Below are 22,301 nucleotides of genomic sequence, written 5' to 3'. Positions count from 1 at the left end.
GAAAGAGAAAGGGGACAGGCAGACAGTGCAGAGGACCCCAGAGGCTGTTCCCCTCAAAAACAGGTATTCTGCTTTGGATGCTGTTGAGGGGGATGACCTACAGGGATCAAGTGGCAGTAGCCAGGTCTCTGGCCCCGGGACTGGTCCTGCTGCCCAGAAGGGAAGGGAGGAGGGCAATAGTGATGGGGGACTCAATAGTCAGGGGAACAGACAGGAGGTTCTGTGTACATAAGCAAGAATCCCGGATGGTATGTTGCCTCCCAGGTGCCAGGGTCCAGGATGTCTCTGATCAGGTCCACAGGATTCTTGTGTGGGAGGGCAAGCAGCCAGAAGTCGTGGTTCATGTTGGTACCAATGACATAGGTAGAAAGAGGGATGAGGTCCTGAAAAGGGAGTTTAGGGAGCTAGGCAGAAGGTTGAAGAACAGGACCTCGAGGGTAGCAGTCTCAGGATTGCTGCCAGTGCCACATGATAGTGAAGGTAGGAATAGGAGGAGATGGCAGATGAATGTGTGGCTGAGAAGTTGGTGCAGGAGGGAGGGTTTTAGATTTGTGGATCATTAGGATCTCTTCTGGGGAAGGTGGGACCTGTACAGATTGGATGAGTTATACCTGAACTCGAGGGGGACCAATATCCTTGCAGGCAGGTTTGCTCGTGTGGTTCAGGAGGGTTTAAACTAGTTTGCAAGGGGGATGGGAAACAGAGGGGTAGGTCAGTGGAAAGAGTGCATGGGGTAAAGCCAGATCAAACATATAGAGAGGCTTTGAGGAAGAAGAAGCAGAGTACAGGCTACAAAAGTAGTGAGGTGGATGGGCTAAGGTGCATTTACTTAAATGCAAGAAGCATCAGGAATAAGGGAAATGAACTGAGAGCTTGGATAAGTACATGGAACTATGGTATTGTGGCTCTCGCAGAGACTTGGCTGTCACCAGGGCAGGAATAGATACTGAATATTCCTGGGTTTCAGTGTTTTAAAAGGGATAGGGAGGGGGTGAGAAGAGGAGGAGGGATGGTGATACTGGTCAGAGATACTATTACAGCTGCAGACAGGGTGGATAATGTAGCAGGATCCTCTCTAGAGTCAGTATGGGTGGAAGTTAGGAACGAGAAAGGAGTAGTTACTCTACTGGGAGTATTCTATAGGCCCCCTGGTAGCAGCAAGGTTACTGAGGAACAGATCGGGAAGCAGATTTTGGAAAGGTGCAAAAATAACAAAGTTGTCATCATGGGTGACTTCAGCTTCCCAAGTATTGATTGGCACCTGCTTAGTACCAAAGGTTCAGACAGGGCAGAGTTTGTTAAGTGTGTACAGGACAGATTCCTGCCATAGTATGTTGACAGGCTGACTAGAGGGAGTGCCATATTAGATCTTTACCAGGATATTTTACCAGGATGCTGCCTTGTTTGGAGAGTATGGATTATGAGGAGAGACTAAAGGAGCTCGGGCTTTACTCTTTGGAGAGAAGGAGGATAAGGGGAGACATGACAGAGGTGTACAAAATATTGAGAGGAATAGATAGAGTGGACAGCCAGCACCTCTTTCCCAGGGCACCAATGCTCAATACAAGAGGGCATGGCTTTAAAGTAATGGGTGGGAAGTTCAAGGGAGATATCAGAGGTAGGTTTTTTTTTACCCAGAAAATGGTTGGTGCATGGAATGCACTGCCTGAGGTGGTGGTGGAGGCTGGTACATTGGTCAAATTCAAGAGATTGTTAGATAAGCATATGGAGGAATTTAAAATAGAGGGATATGTGGGAAGAAGGTGTTAGATAGCCTTAGGCATGGTTTAAAGGTGGGCACAACATGGTGGGCCGAAGGGCCTGTATTGTGCTGTATAGTTCTATGGTTCTATCTGGTATAAGGTAATGAACCAGGTCAGGTGACAGATCTCTCAGTGGGTGAGCATTTGGGGGACAGTGACCACTGCTCCATAACCTTTAGCATTGTCATGGACAGGGATAGGAGCAAAGAGGACGGGAAGATATTTAATTGGGGAAGGGCAAATTATGAGGCTATAAGGCTAGAACTTGCGAGTGTGAATTGGGATGACATTTTTGAAGGGAAATGTACTATGGAGATGTGGTCGACGTTCAGGGATCTCTTGCAGGATGTTACGGATAAATTTGTCCCAGTGAGGCAGAGAAGGAATGGCAGGGTGAAGGAACCATGGGTGACGAGAGAGGTGGAACAACTAGTTAGGAGGAAGAAGGCAGCATACATAAGGTGTAAGCAGCAAGGATCAGATAGGTCTCTTGAGGAATATAGAGTAGCAAGGAAGGAACTTAAGAAAGGGCTGAGGAGAGTAAGAAGGGGACATGAAAAGGCCTTGGCAAGTAGGGTTAAGGAAAATCCCAAGGCATTTTTCATTTAATGGAAGAGCAGAAGGATGACGAGAGTAAAGGTAGGACCGATCAGGGATAAAGGTGGGAGGATGTGCCTGGAAGCTGTGGAAGTGGGTGAGATCCTCAATGAATACTTCTCTTCAGTATTCACCAAGGAGAGGGGCCTTAGTGACGCTGAGGACAGTGTTGGTAAGGTTAATATTCTAGACCATGATGATATCAAGAGAGAGGATGTGTTGGAGCTGTATGAAAATGTTAGAATGGATAAGTCCCCGGGGCCTGACGGAATATTCCCCAGGCTGCTCCATGATGCGAAGGAGGAGATTGCTGAGCCTTTGGTTAGATCTTTGAGTCCTTGTTGTCCATGGGAATGGTACTAGAGGATTGGAGGGTGGCAAATGTTGTCCCCTTATTCAAAAAAGGTAGTAGGGATAGTCCAGGGAATTGCAGACCAGTGAGCCTTAAGTCTGTGGTGGGCAAGCTGTTGGAAAGGATTCTTAGAGATAGGATCTATGGGCATTTAGAGAATCGTGGTCTGATCAGGGACAGCCAGCATGGCTTTGTGAAGGGTAGATCATGTCTCACAAGCCTGATAGTGTTCTTTGAGGAGGTGACCAGATAGATCGATGATGGTAGTGTAGTAGATGTGGTCTACATGGATTTTAGTAAGGCATTTGTCAAGGTTCCACATGGTAGGCTTCTACAGAAGGTCAGAGGGCATGGGATCCAGGGAGGCTTGACCATGTGTTTTCAGAATTGGCTTGCCTGTAGAAAGCAGAGGGTTGTGGTGGAGGGAGTGCATTCGGATTGGAGGGCTGTGCCTAGTAGTGTCCCACAAGGATCGGTTCTGGGACCTCTGCTTTTCGTGATTTTTATTAATGTCTTGGATGAGGGGGTGGAAGGGTGGGTTGGCAAGTTTGCAGATGACACAAAAGTTGGTGGTGTTGTGGATAGTGTAGAGGATTGTCGAAGGTTGCAGAGGGACATTGATAGGATGCTGAGCTGGCCTGAGAAGTGGCAGATGGAGTTCAATCCGGAGAAGTGTGAGGTGGTACACTTTGGAAGGACAAACTCCAAGGCGGAGTACAAAGTTAATGACAGGATTCTTGGTAGTGTGGAGGAGCAGAGGTATCTGGGGGTCCATATCCATAGATCCCTGAAAGTTGCGTCACAGGTGGATAGGGTAGTTAAGAAAGCTTATGGGGTGTTAGCTTTCATAAATCAAGGGATTGAGTTTAAGAGCTGCAAGGTAATGATGCAGCTCTACAAAACTCTGGTTAGACCACACAGGGTACTGTATCTAGTTCTGGTCGCCTCATTATAGAAAGGATGTGGAAACGTTGGAAAGGGTGCACAGGAAAGGATGCTGCCTGGTTTAGAGAGTATGGATTATGAAGATAAGACTAAGGGAGCTAGGGCTTTACTATTTGGAGAGACGGAGGATGAGAGGAGACATGATAGAGGTATGCAAAATATTGAGAGGAATAGATAGAGTGGACAGCCAGCGTCTCTTTCCCAGGGCACCAATGCTCAAAACAAGAGGTCATGGCTTTAAGGTAATGGGTGGGAAGTTCAAGGGAGATGTCAGAGGAAGGTTTTTCACCCAGAGAGTGGTTGTTGCATGGAATGCGCTGTCTGGGGTGGTGGTGGAGTCAGGTACATTGGTCAAATTCAAGGGATTACTAGATAAGCATATGGAGGAATTTAAAATAGAGGGATATGTGGGAGGAAGGGGTTAGATAGTCTTAGGAGTGGTTTAAAGGTTGGCACAACATGGTGGGCCGAAGGGCCTGTATTGTGCTGTACTGTTCTATGTTCTATGAATTGGTGTCAATGGGTGGGTGGCAGTGACCACCCCCCCCCCCCCCCCAGAGGTTTCTGACCCCCAGGTAACTGGCATCAGCGTGGGGGTGGGGCCACTGGCGGTGTGGACAGTGCAGAGATGGGAGCATGGTGAACAGTTGTTTCTTGGGCTGGAGACAGATCTGTGGTTCCCCAGGGATGGACAATGGTTCATGGTGAATCTGGTCAATGCTGGGGTTGGAGTGAAAGCCCCAACTGTAGGGGTGCTGTGGCACAGGCAGTGAGACTATAGCTGGGTGTGGACAGGCAACGGGAGTGTGAGCTGGTGAGGGAGTGAGGGAGGCTGTAGAACAAATGGACTTCTTCCCCTCAGCCTCTCCTCATAGTTCCTGCACCTTCCACCTCCACCCCTCCACCGCCCCTTCACCTCCTCTGCACCCTCCTACCTGTCCGCCTCCCCACCCTCCGCACCCTCCACCACCTCTACCCTCTGACCCTCCAACTTCACCCTCCACATCCTGATTTCCCCCCATCCCTCCTCCTCCTGCCTCCAGTGTTGCCCCCTCCCCCCACATTCCCCCTAGTTCACTGACCGCCCCACCCCGTTCCCTGACACCCCATTCAGCAACATCCCCCCGTTCACTGACTCCCCCCATTCAGACTTTCTCTCCCCCCCATTCTTTGACCCCCCCCCCCATTCCCTGACCACCCCCCATTTAATAACCGCTCTCCCCCTGATCATGGACCCCCTCAGGTGCGAGGACTGTGTGGGACCTACAACTGGAACCAGAACGATGACTTCCTCACCCCGCTCGGTGACATTGAGACCACACCCACTGCCTTCATCCAGAAGTTTGGAGCATCCGTCAGCTGCCCCGAGGTCGTCTCCCTCACCCTCGACCCCTGCAACACCTTCGCTCAGCGCCGAGAGTTCGCAGAGGAGTCCTGTCAGGTTCTCCGCAGCGTGGTCTTCCAGGTAATGGGGTCAGGGGTCACCTCGTGGTGGGGGCATCAGGGGTCATTCTGGTGGTGGTGTCAAGGGTCACCTGGTGGCAGTGGGTGTCATGGGTCACCCAGGGTGGGGGGTCAGGGGTCTCTGAGTGGTGGTGGTGGGGTTCAGGGGTCACCCTTAAGGGGTCAGGGGTCACCCTCAGATGCTGCTCATGACATGTGACAAGAAGCTGTGGTTCGTGGATAAGGGACCCTGCCGTCTGCGGTCGAGCTCAGTGTGTGGAACTCAGCCCAAACCAAGAGAGTGCTGCAGGACTGAGGACTTTATGTAAGGTTATGAGTGGTAGGGATAGGGTAGATGGTCAGAGACTTTCTCTTACGGTGGGCGTATCAGAAATGAGGAAAACGGGTCTAAGGTGAGGGGGAGGAGATTTAAAGGGGATCGGAGGCGTAGGCTGTTCACACAGAGTGGGAGATATCACCAGAAGAGGCGGTGAATCAGATAGTTACTGTGGGTACAGTCCTAGTGCAGGATGTGGGATTAGTGTAGATACCTTGGTCAGCAGGGACGCAATGGGCTGAAGGGCCTGCTTCTGTGCTGTACAACTCTGTGACTGAATATTCCAATCTTGTGTAGTTCAAGAGATAGCGAGCTCTTTCCTCCCTCCAACTTGCCCCTGCTCCTTTCTGGCTCTCTCCCTGCCTAACTTGGTTTCTCTGCAGTCCTGCCATGACCTGGTTGAGGTGGAGCCTTACTATGACCTGTGTCTCTACGACGTGTGTGGGTGTGCAGGCGGCACGGACTGCCTGTGTGGGAGTGTTGCTGCGTACGCGAGGGCGTGTGCACAGGAGGGTGTGCACGTACACTGGAGGTCCAGCAGCACCTGCCGTGAGTAGTCACTTCCTCTATCCCCCACTCCTCCTCCTGTATACACCTCATGCTCCCCTGCCCCAGTCCACCCCCTGCCGCTGCCCCCTGCCCCCTCGCCCCCCCCCCCCACCATGTCAGGGTGCCTCTCTGACACACTAAGTACGTCCATTTTGCTGGTTGCATTCCTGAATGTTCCCACTGGTTTGTCAAACAAGGTACCCTTTCATAAACCCACGTTGACTCTGTGCAGAACTGGGCTCCTTGTTAAAGGGAGGATTGTTGATGTGTTGCAGGGGGGTGGGGTTCAGATGAAAAAAAAACACAAAATGCTGGAAATGTTCAGTAGGTCAGGCAGCGTCTGTGGAGACAGGAACAGATTCAGTGTTTCAGTGAGTGGGGGCATTGCCTTGCTGGTGTGTTGGTATGAGGGGGCAGGGTTGTACAGTGGGTTGGTACAGGGCCTTCTTTTCCAGATGTTGTGTTAGGACCATTCTCTTGGTTGTTTCAGTGCTGATGGTTTGTAGCTTGGAATGTGCAGGTGTGAGATGTCTGTGTGCTGCTGCTGGAGGTTACGTTGGGATAACTGCAGATGTGCTGCAGCTGGAGGTTATGTTGGGATAACTGTAGCGATGATGGAGGTTGAACAGGTTCCCATTTGTCCTGAAGATTTGTACTGGCACAGTAGCGTAGCGGTTAGCATGACACTATTACAGGGTTCAATTCTGGCCGCTGTCTGTAAGGAGTTTGTACGTTCTCCCTGTGTCTGTGTGGGTTTCCTCTGGGTGCTCCGGTTTCCTTCCATGTTCTAAAGGTGTACGGGTAGGTTAACATGGGTGTAATTGGGCAGCACAGGCTCGTTGGGCCGGAAGGGCCTGTTACCGTGCTGTAGAAATAAAGTGAAAAAGTAAAGATTAGACCAGTCCTGCATGAGGTCTGTTGGAGATCAAGGGCAACATTGGGGCAGGAAAGGTTGAGAAAGGAGTTGGGGTGATGGTGCAGCCATGTCTGACAGCGGACTTTCCTGAGATGGGGTCTGCTGTGTGCCCGTTGTTTGGATCGTGGTCCATCCCATGGTGAAGCCAACACTAGACCGAGGGGATTTCTGCAGATGGCCATGTTGCAGTAAGACAGGTGGAATCCACAATAGCTGGAGCTTCTCCCTGATGTAGCACCGTGGAGACCGGGCCCACAGTGTCTCTGGATGGACAGAGTCCACACTGTGATTTGGGGAACTGAGGAGGCAGTGACAATTTCCCCAGTGGTTGACAGCAGGGAGACCTCCCCAGTTACCACAGTTGGACATCTCCTTTCTTGACGATAAACCAATTATAGAAATATTCTCTCCTTCCCAGACAATGTCTCAGATATGAAACAGTTGCGCTGCTCCTCTCTCTGCAGATGCTGCCTGATTTGCTGAGTGTTTCCAGCATTTATAAGATAAAATAAGATTTCTTTATTAGTCACATGTACATTAAAACACACAGTGAAATGCATCTTTTGTGTAGAGTGTTCTGGGGGCAGCCCACAAGTGTCGCCACGCTTCCGGCGGCAACATAGCATGTCCACAACTAACCCATACATCTTTGGAATGTGGGAGGAAACCGGAGCACCCGGAGGAAACCCACACAGACACGGGGAGAACGTACAAACTCCTTACAGACAGCGGCCGGAATTGAACCCGGGTAACTGGTGCTGTAAAGCGTTACGCCAACCGCTACACTACCGTGCCTGCAGTGACCCTGGCAGTGACCCTAGCTCTGGATTCTCCCACAGGAGAAAACATCTCCATAGCTATTTTGTCAACACCCCTCATATTCCCAACTGCTGCAGGAGGCAGCTGTAGAGGCACGGGAATGGTCCACATTTTGGCTTAATACAAGGTCTCGACCAGAAAGGTCAGCCTCCACAGATGCTGCTCGACCCACTGAGTTCCTCCAGCAGCTCTGTTTGTTCCAGATTCCAGCATCAGCAGTAGGGATAGGGGAGGCCAAAACTAGAGGGCAGAGGTGAGAGGGGAAAGGTTTAAAGGGGACCTGAGGGGCAAGTTCCTCACACAGGGTGGTGGGTATACGAAACGACCTTTCAGAGGAAGTGGTAGAGGCAGGGACAATTACAATGTTTAAAAGACATTTGAATAGGTACATGGATAGGAAAGGTTTAGAGGGATATGGGCCACACACAGATAAATGGGACTGGTTCAGGAAGGCACTTTGGTCGATATGGATGCGTTGTGCTGAAGAGCTTGTTCCTGTGCTGTATAACTCTCTGGCTCTTGTATCCCCTCAGGATCTGGTAGGTTTAAATTAAGTCCCTCTCACTCTTCTGCACTTCATGCCGGAATGTTGAACCATTGGTTATAAGACAACGTTCCCAATCCAGTGAGATCAGTTGAGTAATTCTTCCCTGACTTGCTTCAACACATAACTGCCCATCCATAGCCAGGGAGACCAGGTGTACAGGTGATCCTGGCAGTAACAGAAATTCTCCCTTACAGAATTCACAAATCACAACCCAAAAATTGGAGAGACAGAATAAAATTTGCTCTCATACAACATGGGTCAAAAAATAAAGAGAATTTTATTTCAACTCATGTTTCTTGATGCACATGAAGTGATTTTGTGTTGTGGAAAATTATGGTGCAGACGGTTTGTAAGAACACAACTCCCCCTGTGTGGGGGGGTCGCTACTCCCGATGTGATCCCACCTGTTCCCTAATAACCCAACCATCCTACCTGCAACTCCCTTCACAGTCAGTGTAACTGTCTTGTCAGCTTTCCTGATTATTCCCTGTCCCAGTATCCTGGCCTTTTGGGAAACCTTCTGGGTGTACAATTCCACGGTTCACAATGCACAGTGTCCCGCCCTGGGTGTGACAAAGCTGCTTGACATGTCCTGCTTCAGGCAGAGACCTGCTGCACACTGTCAGCCCTCCATCTTCACCGACCCTTCCCGTACTATCCCCTCTTCACCGCCAAACCTCTCCCCCAACCTCCTACCCCCAGCACTCCTCCCTCCACCTTCTCCATACACAACCCTCCCTCCCTCCCTCCTCTTCCTCCACCTCTCCTCCCATGCCCCTTCTCCTCCTTCTACCCCTCCCCCTCCCACCCCTCCCCTCCTCTCCCTCTGCCTCCCTTCCTCTATTTCTCCTCCACGTCCCCTCCACCTCCCCTCTCGTCCCCTCCACCATCCCTCCCTCCATCCCTTTATCTCTCCTCCCCCCCCATCACCTCCACCCTTCCCCCCCATCCCCTCCACCTCCCTCCTTTCTCCCTCCCTCCTCGGCCCCCAGACTCAGGTTCCCTGTTCTCCCTGCAGCCGTTGAGTGCTCTGGTGGCCGTGTGTACACTGACTGTGGCCACTCATGTGGACGTTCCTGCTGGCACCTGAGGATGGAGCTGGGCTGTGCCTCGTCGGTGGGCTGTGTGCCCGGCTGTAGCTGCCCTGATGGACTGTTGCTGGACGACGAGGGTCAGTGCATCCCCCCCTCCCTGTGCTCCTGCCTGCTTGAAGACGTGGTGCACCCCCCTGGAACGGTCATCAGCAAGAGCTGCAATACTTGGTAGGTGACATCCCACCGAGAGGAGATGTGTCCCGACATCACCCACACCTCCAGCCCTCTCCTTACAGCACAGGCCCTTCAGCCCATCAGCACCACTTCTGTGCTTTACGCAGCTTCCTAGGTCTGGACATTGCTGGCAAGACCAGAAGGCAAAGGGTGAAGGTGAGGGGTGAGAGGTGTGGTGGGGATCTGAGGACTTCCTCTCCCAGAAGGAGGTTGGAATTTGGAACATTCTGCCTGAGGAGGCAAGGACTCACAACATTTAGGAAATATCTGTAGGGCACTTGAATCAGCAATGTCCAGAGGGAACAAGTGCTGTAAATGGGATTGGTGTAGACAAGTACGATGGTCAGCATAGAGGTGTTGGGCCGAAGGGCCTATTCCTGTGCTGTATGACTTGAAGACTCTATTTCTTGCTGATCTCTAACTGCCCCTTGAGAAGCTGGGAAATTATAGGCCGGTGAGCCTGATATCAGTCGTGGTAAGTTATTGGAAGGTATTCTAAGGGACAGGATATATAATTATTTGGATAAACAGGGCCTGATTAGGGATAGTCAACATGGCTTTGTGCATGGTGGGTCATGTCTCACCAATCTTACAGAGTTCTTCAAGGAGGTTACCAAGAAGGTGGATGAGGGGAAGGCAGTGGACATTGTCTATATGGACTTTAGCAAGGCCTTTGACGTAGTCCCGCATGGGAGGCTGGTCCAGAAGGTTAAGTTGCTTGGCATTCAGGATGAAGTAGCCAATTGGATTCAACATTGGCTTAGCAGGAGAAGCCAGAGAGTGGTAGTAGATGGTTGTCTCGCTGACTGGAGGCCTGTGACTAGTGGTGTGCCACAGGGATCGGTGCTGGGCCCGTTGCTGTTTATCATCTATATTAATGATTTAGATGATAATGTGGTAAACTGGATCAGCAAATTTGCAGATGACACCAAGACTGGGGGGGTAGTGGACAGCGAGGAAGGCTTTCAAAGCTTGCAGTGTGATCTTGACCAGCTAGGAAAATGGGCTGAAAAATGACAGGTGGAATTTAATGCAAACAAGTGTGAGGTGATGCACTTTGGGAGGACAAACCAGGGTAAGACTTACACAGTGAATGGTAGGGCTCTGAGGTGTGCGGTAGAACAAAGGGACCTGGGAATACAGATCCATGGTTCTTTGAAAATGAAACCACAGGTAGATAGGCTCGTAAAGAGAGCTTTTGGCACTTTGACCTTCATAAATCAGGGCACTGAGTACAGGAGTTGGGATGTTGTGTTGAAGTTGTACAAGACATTTGTGAGGCTGAACTTAGAGTATTATGTGCAGTTCTGGTCACCTACCTACAGGAAAGATATCAATAAGCTTGAAAGAGTGCAGAGAAAATTTACATGGATGTTGCTGGGACTTGAGGACCTAAGTTATAAGGATAGGTTGAATAGGTTGGGACTTCATTCCCTGGAGCGCAGGAGAATGAGGGGAGATCTTACAGAGGTATACAAAATCTTGAGGACTATGGATAGGATGAATGCATGCAGGCTTCTTCCCCTCAGGTTGGGTGAGACCGGAACTAGAGGTCATAGGTTTAGGGTGAAAGGTGAAATATATGTGAAATCTGAAGGGAAACTTCTTCACTCAGAGGGTGGTGCGAGTGTGGAACGAGCTGCCAGCGGAAGTGGTGGATGCGGTTCAATTGTAACATTTAAGAGAAGTTTGGATAGGTGCATGGATGGGAGGGGTTTGGAGGGATATGGTCTGGGTGCAGGTAGATGGTTGTTGATCACAAGAGGGGAGGTTAAAGCTCATTAGTTGTTGATCACCAGAGGGGGGTCAAGGCCCACTGAGGTGCGTTGTGGAACTTGTGTTCAATAAATAACCGATTCTCAGTGCCAACCCCCATGGGAAACTGCCAACTGATGTAGACATTGATCACCTTCATCAATCTCGCTCTGAGAGGAACAGACTGAGGAGAAGAGATTCTGTGGGGGTATGAGGGTGACCACCCTCACCCCGGCAGTGGTATCTGGAATGAACTGCCTGAGAGCGCGGTGGGAGTTGGGTCACTGACAGCATTTAAGGAGTGTCCAGACAAACGCCTGATTTGCTTCGGCATCGAAGGTTATGGGCCAAGGTTTGGGAGATGGGATTAGTGTGGATGGGTGCCCACTGGTCAGCATGGACGTGGTGGACTAAATATCCTGTTTCCATGCTGTGCGCCTCAATGACTCTGTGACTTCCGGTGCCATCCTTGCCCACTCTGGCCTGTACGAGTCTACAGACGTGATGTGGTTAACTGCCCTCCCCAATCCTACAGAGCTGGGGCAGTGGGATGGGCAACAAATACTGCCAGTAATGTCTACATGTGAACTGACACCTTGCCTCTGGATGGGATCAACCTTTCATCCCTGGGAATACAATACAAAGCTGCTGATTGGTCCGGAGATGTGAGGGGTTCACGGGAGACCCTGGCTGGTCGGGAGGTGTGAGGGGTTCAGGGGAGACCCTGGATTTAAAGGTGGTGTGAGGGGTTTGATGAAATCACCCTGTTGCCTGCTTCCTAAATCTGCAGGATAGGGTTGGTTTCATTGAATTTCTGTGCCACACAGGCAGCTGTAGAGTGACCGGGGTTGTGTGTGTTCCTTGAGACACCAGGTGCCGTGGAGAGAGTGGGAATGTGTAACGTGAGATCCTCTGTGCCCTGTACTTCAGTAGAACCTGTTCTCTGACCAACCCTTTCGCTCTCTGCATTCTCCTTCAGCTTGTGCACTTCTGGCGTTTGGAACTGCACTGACCAGGTGTGTCTCGAGGCCGTTTCGTGCCCCAATAATCTTGTCCACACCTTCCACTCCTGCCCCAAGACTTGTCACTCACTTGATGCTGACAGGACCTGTCTGGACCCCTTCGAAGGCTGTGGATGCCCAGAGGACCTCGTGTTGCTGGTAGGGCTGTGCTGGGATCACCGTGCATCTGTGTACGCTTGTACATGTGTGTAGGCACGTCAGGGTGCACATGGGTGTCTGTGTGCATGTCTTTGCTTGTCCACATGGGTGGATGTGTGTGTGTGTATGAGCTTGTGCAAGTCTGACTACGTGTGGTTGTGTGAACATGTATCTGTATAACTATCTGGTAAGTTGGTTTATGATTGTCACAGGTACCGAGGTACAGTGAAACACTTTGTTTTATATGCCGTTCATACAGATTGTTTCATCACATCAGTGCGCTGAGGTAGTACAAGGGAAAACAATAGCAGAATACAGAATAAAGTGTCACAGCTACAGACAGACAATAAGGTGTTAGGCCGTAATGAGGTAGATTGTGAGGACGAGTCCATCTTATTGTACTAGGGAACCATTCAATATTCTTATAACGGGGATAGAAGCTGTCCTTGAGCCTGGTGGTACGTGTTTTCAGGCTTTTGTATCTTCTGTGCAATGGGAGAGGAGAGAATGGCTGGGTGGGATTTTTGATTATGCTGGCTACTTTACCAAGGCAGCAAGAAGCTTATGTGTGTCTGTATCACTGCACATGTGCATTTGTGTTTATGCATGTCTGCGTACAGGTGTCTGCGTATGTACATGTGTCTGAGTACATATGTATGGCTGCATGACTGTGTGTATATGTGCATCTGCATGCATGCTTGTGTCTGCCTGCACACTTGTGTTGTGTGCCTGTATGTGTGCCTGTGTGCATGTGTGCCTGCCTGTTTATGTCCCCTTGGGTAGAGATGAGTCAGCCTGTGCTCTTGTTGACAGGGTGACCGGTGTGTAACACCATCACACTGCCCATGTCGCCACAATGGCCGCCTGTACCAGAGGAACCAAACCATCCGTAAGGACTGCAACACCTGGTGAGTGTCGGCTGCAGAACATCTTGGCGCTGACTGGACTGTGGTGGGTCACGGTAGGGCATTGGGGAGTGTTGGAGAACAGAGAGACTGAAGGGTACAGGGACACGGTTCCCTGGGAGTGGCATCACGGGTAGACAGGGTGGTGAAGAAGACTTTTGGCAGGCTGGCCTTCAACATTCGGGGAACTGAGTACAAGAGTTGGGACGCCATGTTACAGCTGTGTATGACATTGGTGAGTCCACACCTGGAGTATTGTGCGCAGATGTGGTCACTCAGCTATAGGAAGTATGAATTAAGCTGGAAAGGGTGCAGAAAAGATTCATGAGGATGTTACCGGGACTGGAGGACTTGATGAGGGGGCATAGATTTAAGTAAGGGGGAGAAATTTAAAAGGAATCGGAGGAGTGGGTTTTTCTCACAGAGGGCGATGGGTGTGTGGAACGAGCTGCCAGACGGGGAGGTAGAGGTGGGTACATTTACAATGTTTAAAAGACATTTAGACAGGTACATGCATAGGAAAGGTTTAGAGGGATCTGGGCCAAATGTGGGGAAATGGGAGTAGCTCAGGTGGACAACTTGGTCAGCATGGAGAGTTGGGCTGAAGGGCCTGTTTCTGTGCTGTATAATTCTAATTGTTGTGAGTGATTCTAAATGTTGTGAGTGTCTCTGCCTCTACCACCCCTTCAGGCTGTGTGTTCCAATGCCCCTTGGGGGGGGGAGGCAATAATTTTCTCAGATCCTCTCTAACCCTCTCACTCCTCATACTAAACCTGAGTTATGGGAAAAAGTTTCTCATTATCTGCCCTATCAATGTTCCTCATAATGTTGTACACCTCCATCAGGTCCCCCTAAGCTGAAGGGAAAACGGCCTGTCTAGTCTCTCCTTGTATGTGAAACACTCCAATGCAGGCAATATAGAGCAATACAGCACGGATACAGGACCTTCAGCCCAACCAGTCCATGCTGACCATGGTGCGCACCCAGTTAGTCCCAATTTCCTGTGTTTGGCACATATCCCTCTAAGCCCCACCCCTCCATGTACCTACCCAAGTGTTTCTTAAATGTCGGTGAATCCTGGCGAATCTCCTCTGGACCCTCTCCAGTGCGATCACATCCTTCCAGAAATGTGCACAATGCTTCAGCTGAGATGCAATCAATGTTTGATGAAGTTGTACCACAAACGCCTGCTCGTATACTCAGTGCCTTGGTGAGTGAAGACCAGTATCCCATGCACCTTCTTCACCACCCCGTCTACCTTCAGTGGTCCTTGGACTTGTGAACTGAGGTCCCTCAGTTCCTCAATACTCCCTCAGGCCCTACCATTCATTGTAAATGTACAACACTTTCTAGGCATCCAAAGTGCATCATCTCGCACATGGGGATTAAATTCCACCTGTTTACCAACTGCTCAATATACAAGTCAGTGATCATAAACCTGATTCTGATTCCACCCTTCTCACTGTTTTCATCAAGAGTTTTCATGTCGTCTGCAAACTGACTAATCGTACCAAGGTTGGATGGTCTCTGTAGTGGCCTCTGCACCCCCTCTCTGTCTCCTTTCCGTCCCATCTCCCCCATCCCATCTCCCCCATCTCCCATTCCCCCCGTCTCCCCCCTCCACCCCCCATCTCGCCCCACGCCCCCTGACTTTGTTCCCCAGTATCTGGGCCCCACACCCAGGTCTTGGCTTTGGGCCCCGGTCTGGGCCCTGGGAGCTGGCACAGGCCTCGGGCCCCGGTCCCTATCCCCAGGGCCCAGCCCTCGGCCCCTGTCCCCGGGCCCAGCCCCCAGTCCGTGTCCCTGGGCCCCTGGACCCAGCGCCCGGCTCCGGTCCATGTCCCCAGGTCCGTGTCCCTGGGCCCAGCCTCCAGTCCGTGTACCTGGTCTCTGTCCCTGGGCCCAGCCCCTGGTCTCTGTCGCCGGGCCCTGTCCCCGGGTCCGTGTCCCTGGTCTTTGTCCCCAGGCCCAGCCCCCAGTCCATGTACCTGGGTGCTGTGCTGCGCTGCCCGCTGCTGACCCTGGCCTGTGTTTGGTGGCAGCCTGTGTGTGGACCGGAGGTGGCGGTGCAGCCGGGAGCCATGTGCGGGGACCTGCCTGGCGACGGGAGACCCCCACTACCTCACCTTCGACGGCAGGATGTTCACCTTCCTGGGCGACTGTGAGTACGTGTTGGCCCAGGAGCAGAGCGGCCTCTTCACCGTCACCGCCGAGAACGTGCCCTGTGGCACCAGCCGCGTCACCTGCACCAAATCCATCGTCGTGGCCATCGGCACCACCCTGGTCCATCTGCTGAGGGGTGAGTGGGGTCGGGGGGGGGTGATGGTGGGGGGTGGTCCAGGTGTGAGGTGGGGTCCAGGGTATGAGCGGGGGTCTGGGGGGGGTGAGGGTGAGGTGGTGAGTGGGGTTGGGTGGAGTGGGAGTTAAGTGGGGGTCAGGGGTGATGGGAGTGTTTGGGGGTTGGGTTGTGAAGGGGGGTTTGGGGGATGAATCAGTGGGTGAGGGGGGTAAAGGAGTGGTGGGATGGTGATGAGGGTTGGGGGGGATCACTGGACGGGGAAGCTGCATCATACTGTGTAACTGACAAAGCCCTGGATCCCGGAGAGCTGGAGGGCAACTGCTGCTTCAAGGGAGAGGAGATGTGGAGGGCTGGGAGTGACGATGGAGGGACTTGCAGAGGGGAGGAAGTGAGGGGGGGAGTGGGGGAAGGAGGCAGGGGGAGTGGGGGAGGGAGGCGGGGGAGGGAGGGAGATTTGGAAGGATGCAGAGGGAGTTGGGAAGGAGGCAGAGAGAGGGGGAGTTGGGAAGGAGGGGGTGCTGGGGTGGAAGGAAGGAGGGGAGTTGGGAGGAAGGATGGGGAGGGAGAGTTGGGAAGGAGGTGGAGGAAGGGGGAATTGGGGGGATGGAGTTAGGGAAGGAGGCAGAGGGAGAGGGAGTTGGGTTGCAGAGGGAGTTGGGGAAGGAGGGGGAATTGGGAGGGGGAGTTGGAGTTGGGAGAGGGGGATTTGGGGGAAAGGAAGGAAGGGGAATTTTGGGGAAGGAGGGAGGGGGACGGAGTTGGGAGGGAGACAGGAAGGAGGGGGAGTTGGGAAGGAGGTGGAGGGGTGTTGGGGGAAGGAGGGGGAGTTGGGGGATTAGGAGGGAGGGGGAGTTGGAGTTGGGGAGAGGGAGGGGGAGTTGGGGAAGGGAGAGGAGTTGGGGGTTTGGGGGGGGTAGTTGGAGTTGGGAGGAAGGAGGGGTACACACTGCTGTGGCCAGCATGGGTGAAGTGTCTGTGCTGCCTCTGTTCACAGGGAAGGACGTGACAGTGAACGGTGTTGCAGTGAGAGTTCCCAAAGACTACAGCGGCAGCGGCCTCTCTCTGCGCCAGGCTGGGCTCTTCGTGGCCGTCATCTCACAGCTGGGACTGACGGTTCTCTGGGATGGGGGTGAGTGCTTGTCAGGATTGCGGGCTTCAGTTCAGGGGCATTGTCACCACACCGGGCAAAGTGTCAGCTGTTCCACCAGCTCACTGAATGAAAGTGTAACGTCCACTGATACCCAGATCAGTTGGTTTCCACTTTGTGTTAAAGAATGCAAGCTCATCCTCCATCCCTTTTCGTAAACCCACCGCCCCAGCCACTAGTCTGGTAAATCTTTCCTGCAACCTCGCCACGGTACGTACATCCTTTTAGCGAGGTGACCCGTCCTGTCTTCAGGCTCGCTAAGTCCTTGCACAATTGCAGGAAGATACATTTACTTCTTCACTCAAATCCTCTTGACCTTCATAACTACTGCTGCCCTGCACATTCATGTTGAGTGACTGGGGTACATGGACACCCAGGCTTCACTTCCCAGCCTCTCATCTTTTAAAGTAGTTGGTACTTCTGTTGTATGCGCGCATGTGGGAGAGGGAGCGCGCACCTTCAAGAGAGTGCATACTATGTGAGTGTGCACATGCAGATACACATGGAAAAGTGTGTGTGTTTCAGAGCACATAGAACAGTACAGCACAGGAACAGGTCCTTTGGCCCATCATGTCTGCACCAACCACGACGCCAATCCAAACTGACACCATCTCCCTGCACAGTCTGTACCCCTCCATACTCGGCCTGTTTGTGTGTCTGTCTCAATGCTTCTCAAACATTGTTATCGTATCTGCTTCCACCACTCCTCTTGGCAGCGTGTTCCATGCACCCACCACTCTGTGTGTTTCAAAACAAAAATTACCTCACACTTTTCTTTCAAACTTTCCTTCTCTCACCTTAAACCCATGTCCTTGAGTATTTGACATTTCCACCCTGAGGAAAAGACACTGATTGTTTACCCCATTTATGCTTCTCATAATTTTATAAATTTCTGTCAGATATCCCCCCAGCTCCGACGCTCCAGAGAAAACAATTTGTCCAACCTCTCCTTGTATCTAATACTCTTGAATCCAGGCAGCATCCTGGTGACATGAGAGACTGTAGATTCTGGGAATATGGATCAACACACACAAAATGCTGGAGGAACTCAATGGATCAGGTAGCATCTATGGAGGACAGGTCCTTGTTTACCACCCAGAGCATATGTGTACATGTATAAACGAGCGTGTGAGTGAGATTGTTAGTGAGGGAATTGTGTGTTAGTGAGTCTCACCGCTCTGTGTCCTCTCCACAGGTACACGAGTATATGTGCAGCTGGAGTCTCAGTTCCAGGGTCGTGTCAGTGGGCTGTGTGGTAACTTCGACGGGGACACAGAGAATGACTTCATGACTCGGCAGGGAATAGTGGAAGCAACAGCGAATCGCTTTGGGAATTCCTGGCGAGTCAGCCAGACCTGTCCCGAAGTTCAGGGTGTTGATAACTGGCAGCCCTGCTCTGTAAGTTATCCACAGGCTGTCCCATGGTGATTCCTGCCCCTTCCTGACCTCGCACTGTGTGAGATATCAGTGCAACTCCAAGATTATGGGGAATGTTCCCACCCAGCCCAACGTTCCCAGGTCTGGACAGCTCTGACAGCTGGCTCTGAAGGATGGAGACCAACTGGGGGAGCACCTTCCAGGAACACTAACCATTCACCAGTTTGATCTCACCCGGGACTCCCAAAACCTGACTGGGATCCATGGTGTCTCTCCACCCCCCCCCCCCCCCATAATTGGGGTCCATGGTGTGACCCCCCCCCCCAATAATTGGGGTCCATGTACATCCCCCATAATTGGGGTCCATGGGGGGGGGGTCCATGGTGTCCCCCCCCCATAATTGGGGTCCATGGTGTCCCCCCCCATAATCGGGGTCCATGACGTTGCGTCCCCCATAATTGGGGTCCATGATGTCCCTCCCTGCTCCTATTATCGGGGTCCGTGATGTGTCCGGTACTTGTGGACTGTGTTTGTATGCTGAATGTATTCAGCTTAGTGTGCTGAATGTTTTGCATGTGCCATGGCATCAGTCACACATCACGTGCTGGCCTGGTGCCAGTGTCCAAGCTGCCCGGTGTCCAACACTCTGGCTCTCTCTGATCCTCAGGAGAATCCCCATCGTGTGACCTGGGCTCGGAAACGCTGCAGTGTCATCAGTCAGCGCCTCTTCCAGCCATGTCATCTGGAGGTGCCCTACCAACCCTTCTACCACTGGTGTGTCTTCGACGCCTGTGGGTGAGTGATCCCAGCAGTGATGGACGGCAGGGTTGGGCTCCGATTGTGAGCTCACAGACATTGTCAACCTCCCTGATCCCCTCCCTCATCCCTCACCCCTCACCACCCACCCTAACCCCTCACCTACACCCATCCCTCATCCCTCACCACCCACCCCTCATCCCCCTCACCACCCACCCCGATCCCTCCCCCTCACCCCTCACCCCCTTCCCTCACTCATACCACCAATTAGTAAACCAATATAAGGCAGAGAGTTGCGATAAGTGGGTGTTTCTGTTGTTGGCAATCAGTGGTGAGCGGGGTGCTGCAGGGGTCAGTGCTGGGCTTGCAACTGTTCATGATATACATTAACAGTTTGGAAGAGGGGACCGAGTGCAGTGTGTCTAAGTTTGCTGATGACACTAAATTGAGTGGAAAAGCAAATTGCGCAGAGGATGCGGAGAGTCTGCAGAGAGACATAGACAGGTTAAGTGAGTGGGCAAGGGTCTGGCAGATGGAGCACAATGTTGGTAAATGCGATGTCATCCACTTTGGAAGGGAAAATAGAAGATCATGTTGTTATTTATATGGTGAAAGATTGCAGCATGCTGTTGTGCAGAGGGACTTGGGAGTGTTTGTGCATGAATTGCAAATAGTTGGTTTGCAGGTGCAACAGGTTATCAAGAAGGCAAATGGAACGTTGGCCTTCATTGCTAAAGGGATTGAATTTAAGAGCAGGGAGGTTATGCTGCAACTGTACAGGGTACTGGTGAGGCCGCACCTGGACTACTGCGTGCAGTTCTGGTCTCCTTACTTGAGGAAAGATATACTGGCTTTGGAGGCAGTGCAGAGGAGGTTTACCAGGTTGATATTGGAGATGAGGGGGACATGGCCTCAAGATTCAGGGGAATGGATTTAGGACAGAGATGAGGAGAAACTGCTTTTCCCAGGGACTAGTGAATCTGTGGAATTCTCTGTCCAGGGAAGTAGTGGAGGCTACCTCATTAAATATAGTTAAGACACAGTTAGATAGATTTTTGCATAGTAGGGGAATTAGGGTATGGGGAAAAGGCAGGTAGGTGGATCTGAGTCCACGGCCAGATCAGCCATGATCTTACTGAATGGTGGAGCAGGCTCAATGGGCCATATGGTCTACTCCTGCTCCTATTTCTCATGTTCTTGCATTCACCCACCCTCATCACTTACCCCTGACCCTTACCACCCCACCCCCACCTCCAGTCAACAGAACAGCTTTAGAAGGAGCAGCAGGAGGGCATTCGCTCCTCGTGCCTGCTCTCCCATTCAACGAGATCGTGGCTGATCTAACTCAGTGCCATGTTACTGAACTCACCCCATATCCTTCCACATCTTCTTGGCTGCCGACTTCCAAAGGCACTGCCCTTGGCATGAAGATATTTCTTCTCATCTCAGTCTTGAACAGCCCGCTCCTTATTCTGTTGTAGACACCCCACCCTGCATCATCCCCACATTTACCCTGTCAGAATCGTAGAACCGTGCAGCACAGAAACAGGCCCTTCAGTCCACCTTGTCCATACCGTCCGTGATTCCTGTCTACGCTGACCCTGTTGCCCACATTAGGCCCATATCCCTCTACTTTCTTGTCCAAGTACCTGTCCAAATACCTTTTAAACATTGTAATTGTATCTGAAAGAAATGTGTATGCATCAAGGAGATCCCCTCTCATTCTTCTAAACTCCTCTGAAGACTCTAGGGATTGATCCGCTGAACCTCTGCTGCACTCCCACTACCACAATATCTCCTTCCTTATGTGCGGAGACCAAGACAGTATCCCACCCCACTCATGTCCTGGGACCACCTTCCCCACTCTCAGTTACACCCTGGGAACACTCCCCACCCCTGGATATACTCCCCACTCCCAGTTACATTTCCTGCAACACTCCCCACCCTTGGAACAGTCCCAGTTACGGACTCCTGGAGAAAGTGTCATCGTCCCTGAAGAGGGGTTTGGATCATCCCATGAATTATTTTGGGAAAAATTGCTGCTGGTGACCTGCTGTTTGACATGTTGGGTCCTTGCTGCAGGTGTGACACAGGCGGGGACTGTGAGTGTCTGTGCACAGCCATCGCTGCCTACGCTGAAGAGTGCAACAAGAGAGGGGTGTACGTTCGCTGGCGGTCACAGGATCTCTGCCGTATGTACTCTGTAACTGGGTCAAGGTCACGTGTCACGTGGTGTTGCTGGAGGGATGTGAACCTCCCTACATGAGGTACTGGAGATGGCCAGTGGTGCAGCAGGTAGTGCTGCTCCCTCACAGCTCCAGAGACCCGAGCTCAATCCTGTCTGTGTGGCGTTTGCACGTTCTCCCTGTGACTGTGTGGGTTTCCCACAGGTGCTCCAGTTTCATCCCACATCTCAACAACGTCTGTCGGTAGGTTAATTGGCTGCTGTAAACTTGCCCCCACTGTGAATGGTGTCAGGGCAGTTGGGGGCAATCAATGGGCATGTATTGGTATTGGTTTATTATTGTCACTTGTACCGAGGTACAGTGAAAAACTTGTCTTGCATACCGATCGTACAGATCAATTCATTACACAGTGCAGTTACATTGGGTTAGTACAGAGTGCATTGAGGTAGTACAGAGTGCATTGAGGTAGTACAGGTAAAAACAATAACAGTACAGAGTAAAGTGTCACAGCTACAGAGAAAGTGCAGTGCAATAAGGTGCAAGGTCACAACAAGGTAGATCGTGAGGTCAGAGTCCATCTTATCGTATAAGGGAACGGTTCAATAGCCTTATCACAGTGGGGTAGAAGCTGTCCTTAAGTCTGGAGGTATGTACCCTCAGGCTCCTGTATCTGCTACCCAATGGAAGAGGAGAGAGAATGACCCGGGTGGTGGGGTCTTTGATTGTGCTGGCTGTTTCACCAAGACAGCGATCCGTGATGTGCTGGGCTGTGTCCACAACTCTCTGCAGTTTCTTAGAACCATAGAAAACTACAGCACAGAAAACAGGCCATTTGGCCCTTCTAGTCTGTGCAGAAATATTATCCTGCTAGTCCCATTTACCTGCCCCCAGCCCATACCCCTCCAGACCTCTCTCGTCCATGTATCTATCCAATTTACTCTTAAAAGTTAAGAGCGAGCCCGCATTTACCACATCAGATGGCAGCCCCTTCCACACTCTCACCACTCTTTGAGTGAAGAAGTTCCCTCTAATGTTCCCCCTAAACCTTTCCCCTTTCACCGTAAAGCCATGACCTCTCGTACTTATCTCTCCTAATCTAGGTGGAAAGAGCCTACTTGCATTAACTCTGTCTATGCCCCTCATCATTTTATAAACCTCTATTAAATCTCCCCTCATTCTT

The 22,301-nt window shown here is 51.6% G+C and overlaps 1 protein-coding gene across 1 annotated transcript in view; it reads left to right on the top strand.

Annotated features, from left to right (window-relative positions):
- Positions 1-22,301, top strand: part of sspo (SCO-spondin) — a 358,698-nt gene that overhangs the window by 23,923 nt on the left and 312,474 nt on the right. Inside the window, 10 exon segments of the mRNA XM_052023421.1 lie at positions 4,901-5,122; positions 5,821-5,986; positions 9,287-9,530; positions 12,271-12,451; positions 13,265-13,359; positions 15,399-15,655; positions 16,650-16,784; positions 17,998-18,200; positions 18,847-18,974; positions 21,018-21,127. Of these exon segments, the coding sequence (XP_051879381.1) occupies positions 4,901-5,122; positions 5,821-5,986; positions 9,287-9,530; positions 12,271-12,451; positions 13,265-13,359; positions 15,399-15,655; positions 16,650-16,784; positions 17,998-18,200; positions 18,847-18,974; positions 21,018-21,127 (1,741 nt within the window).

The sequence above is a fragment of the Pristis pectinata genome, chromosome 9 (genome assembly GCF_009764475.1).
Source record: "Pristis pectinata isolate sPriPec2 chromosome 9, sPriPec2.1.pri, whole genome shotgun sequence".
Classification (NCBI taxonomy): Eukaryota; Metazoa; Chordata; class Chondrichthyes; order Rhinopristiformes; family Pristidae; genus Pristis; species Pristis pectinata.
This window is presented reverse-complemented; position numbering and strand designations above follow the sequence as displayed.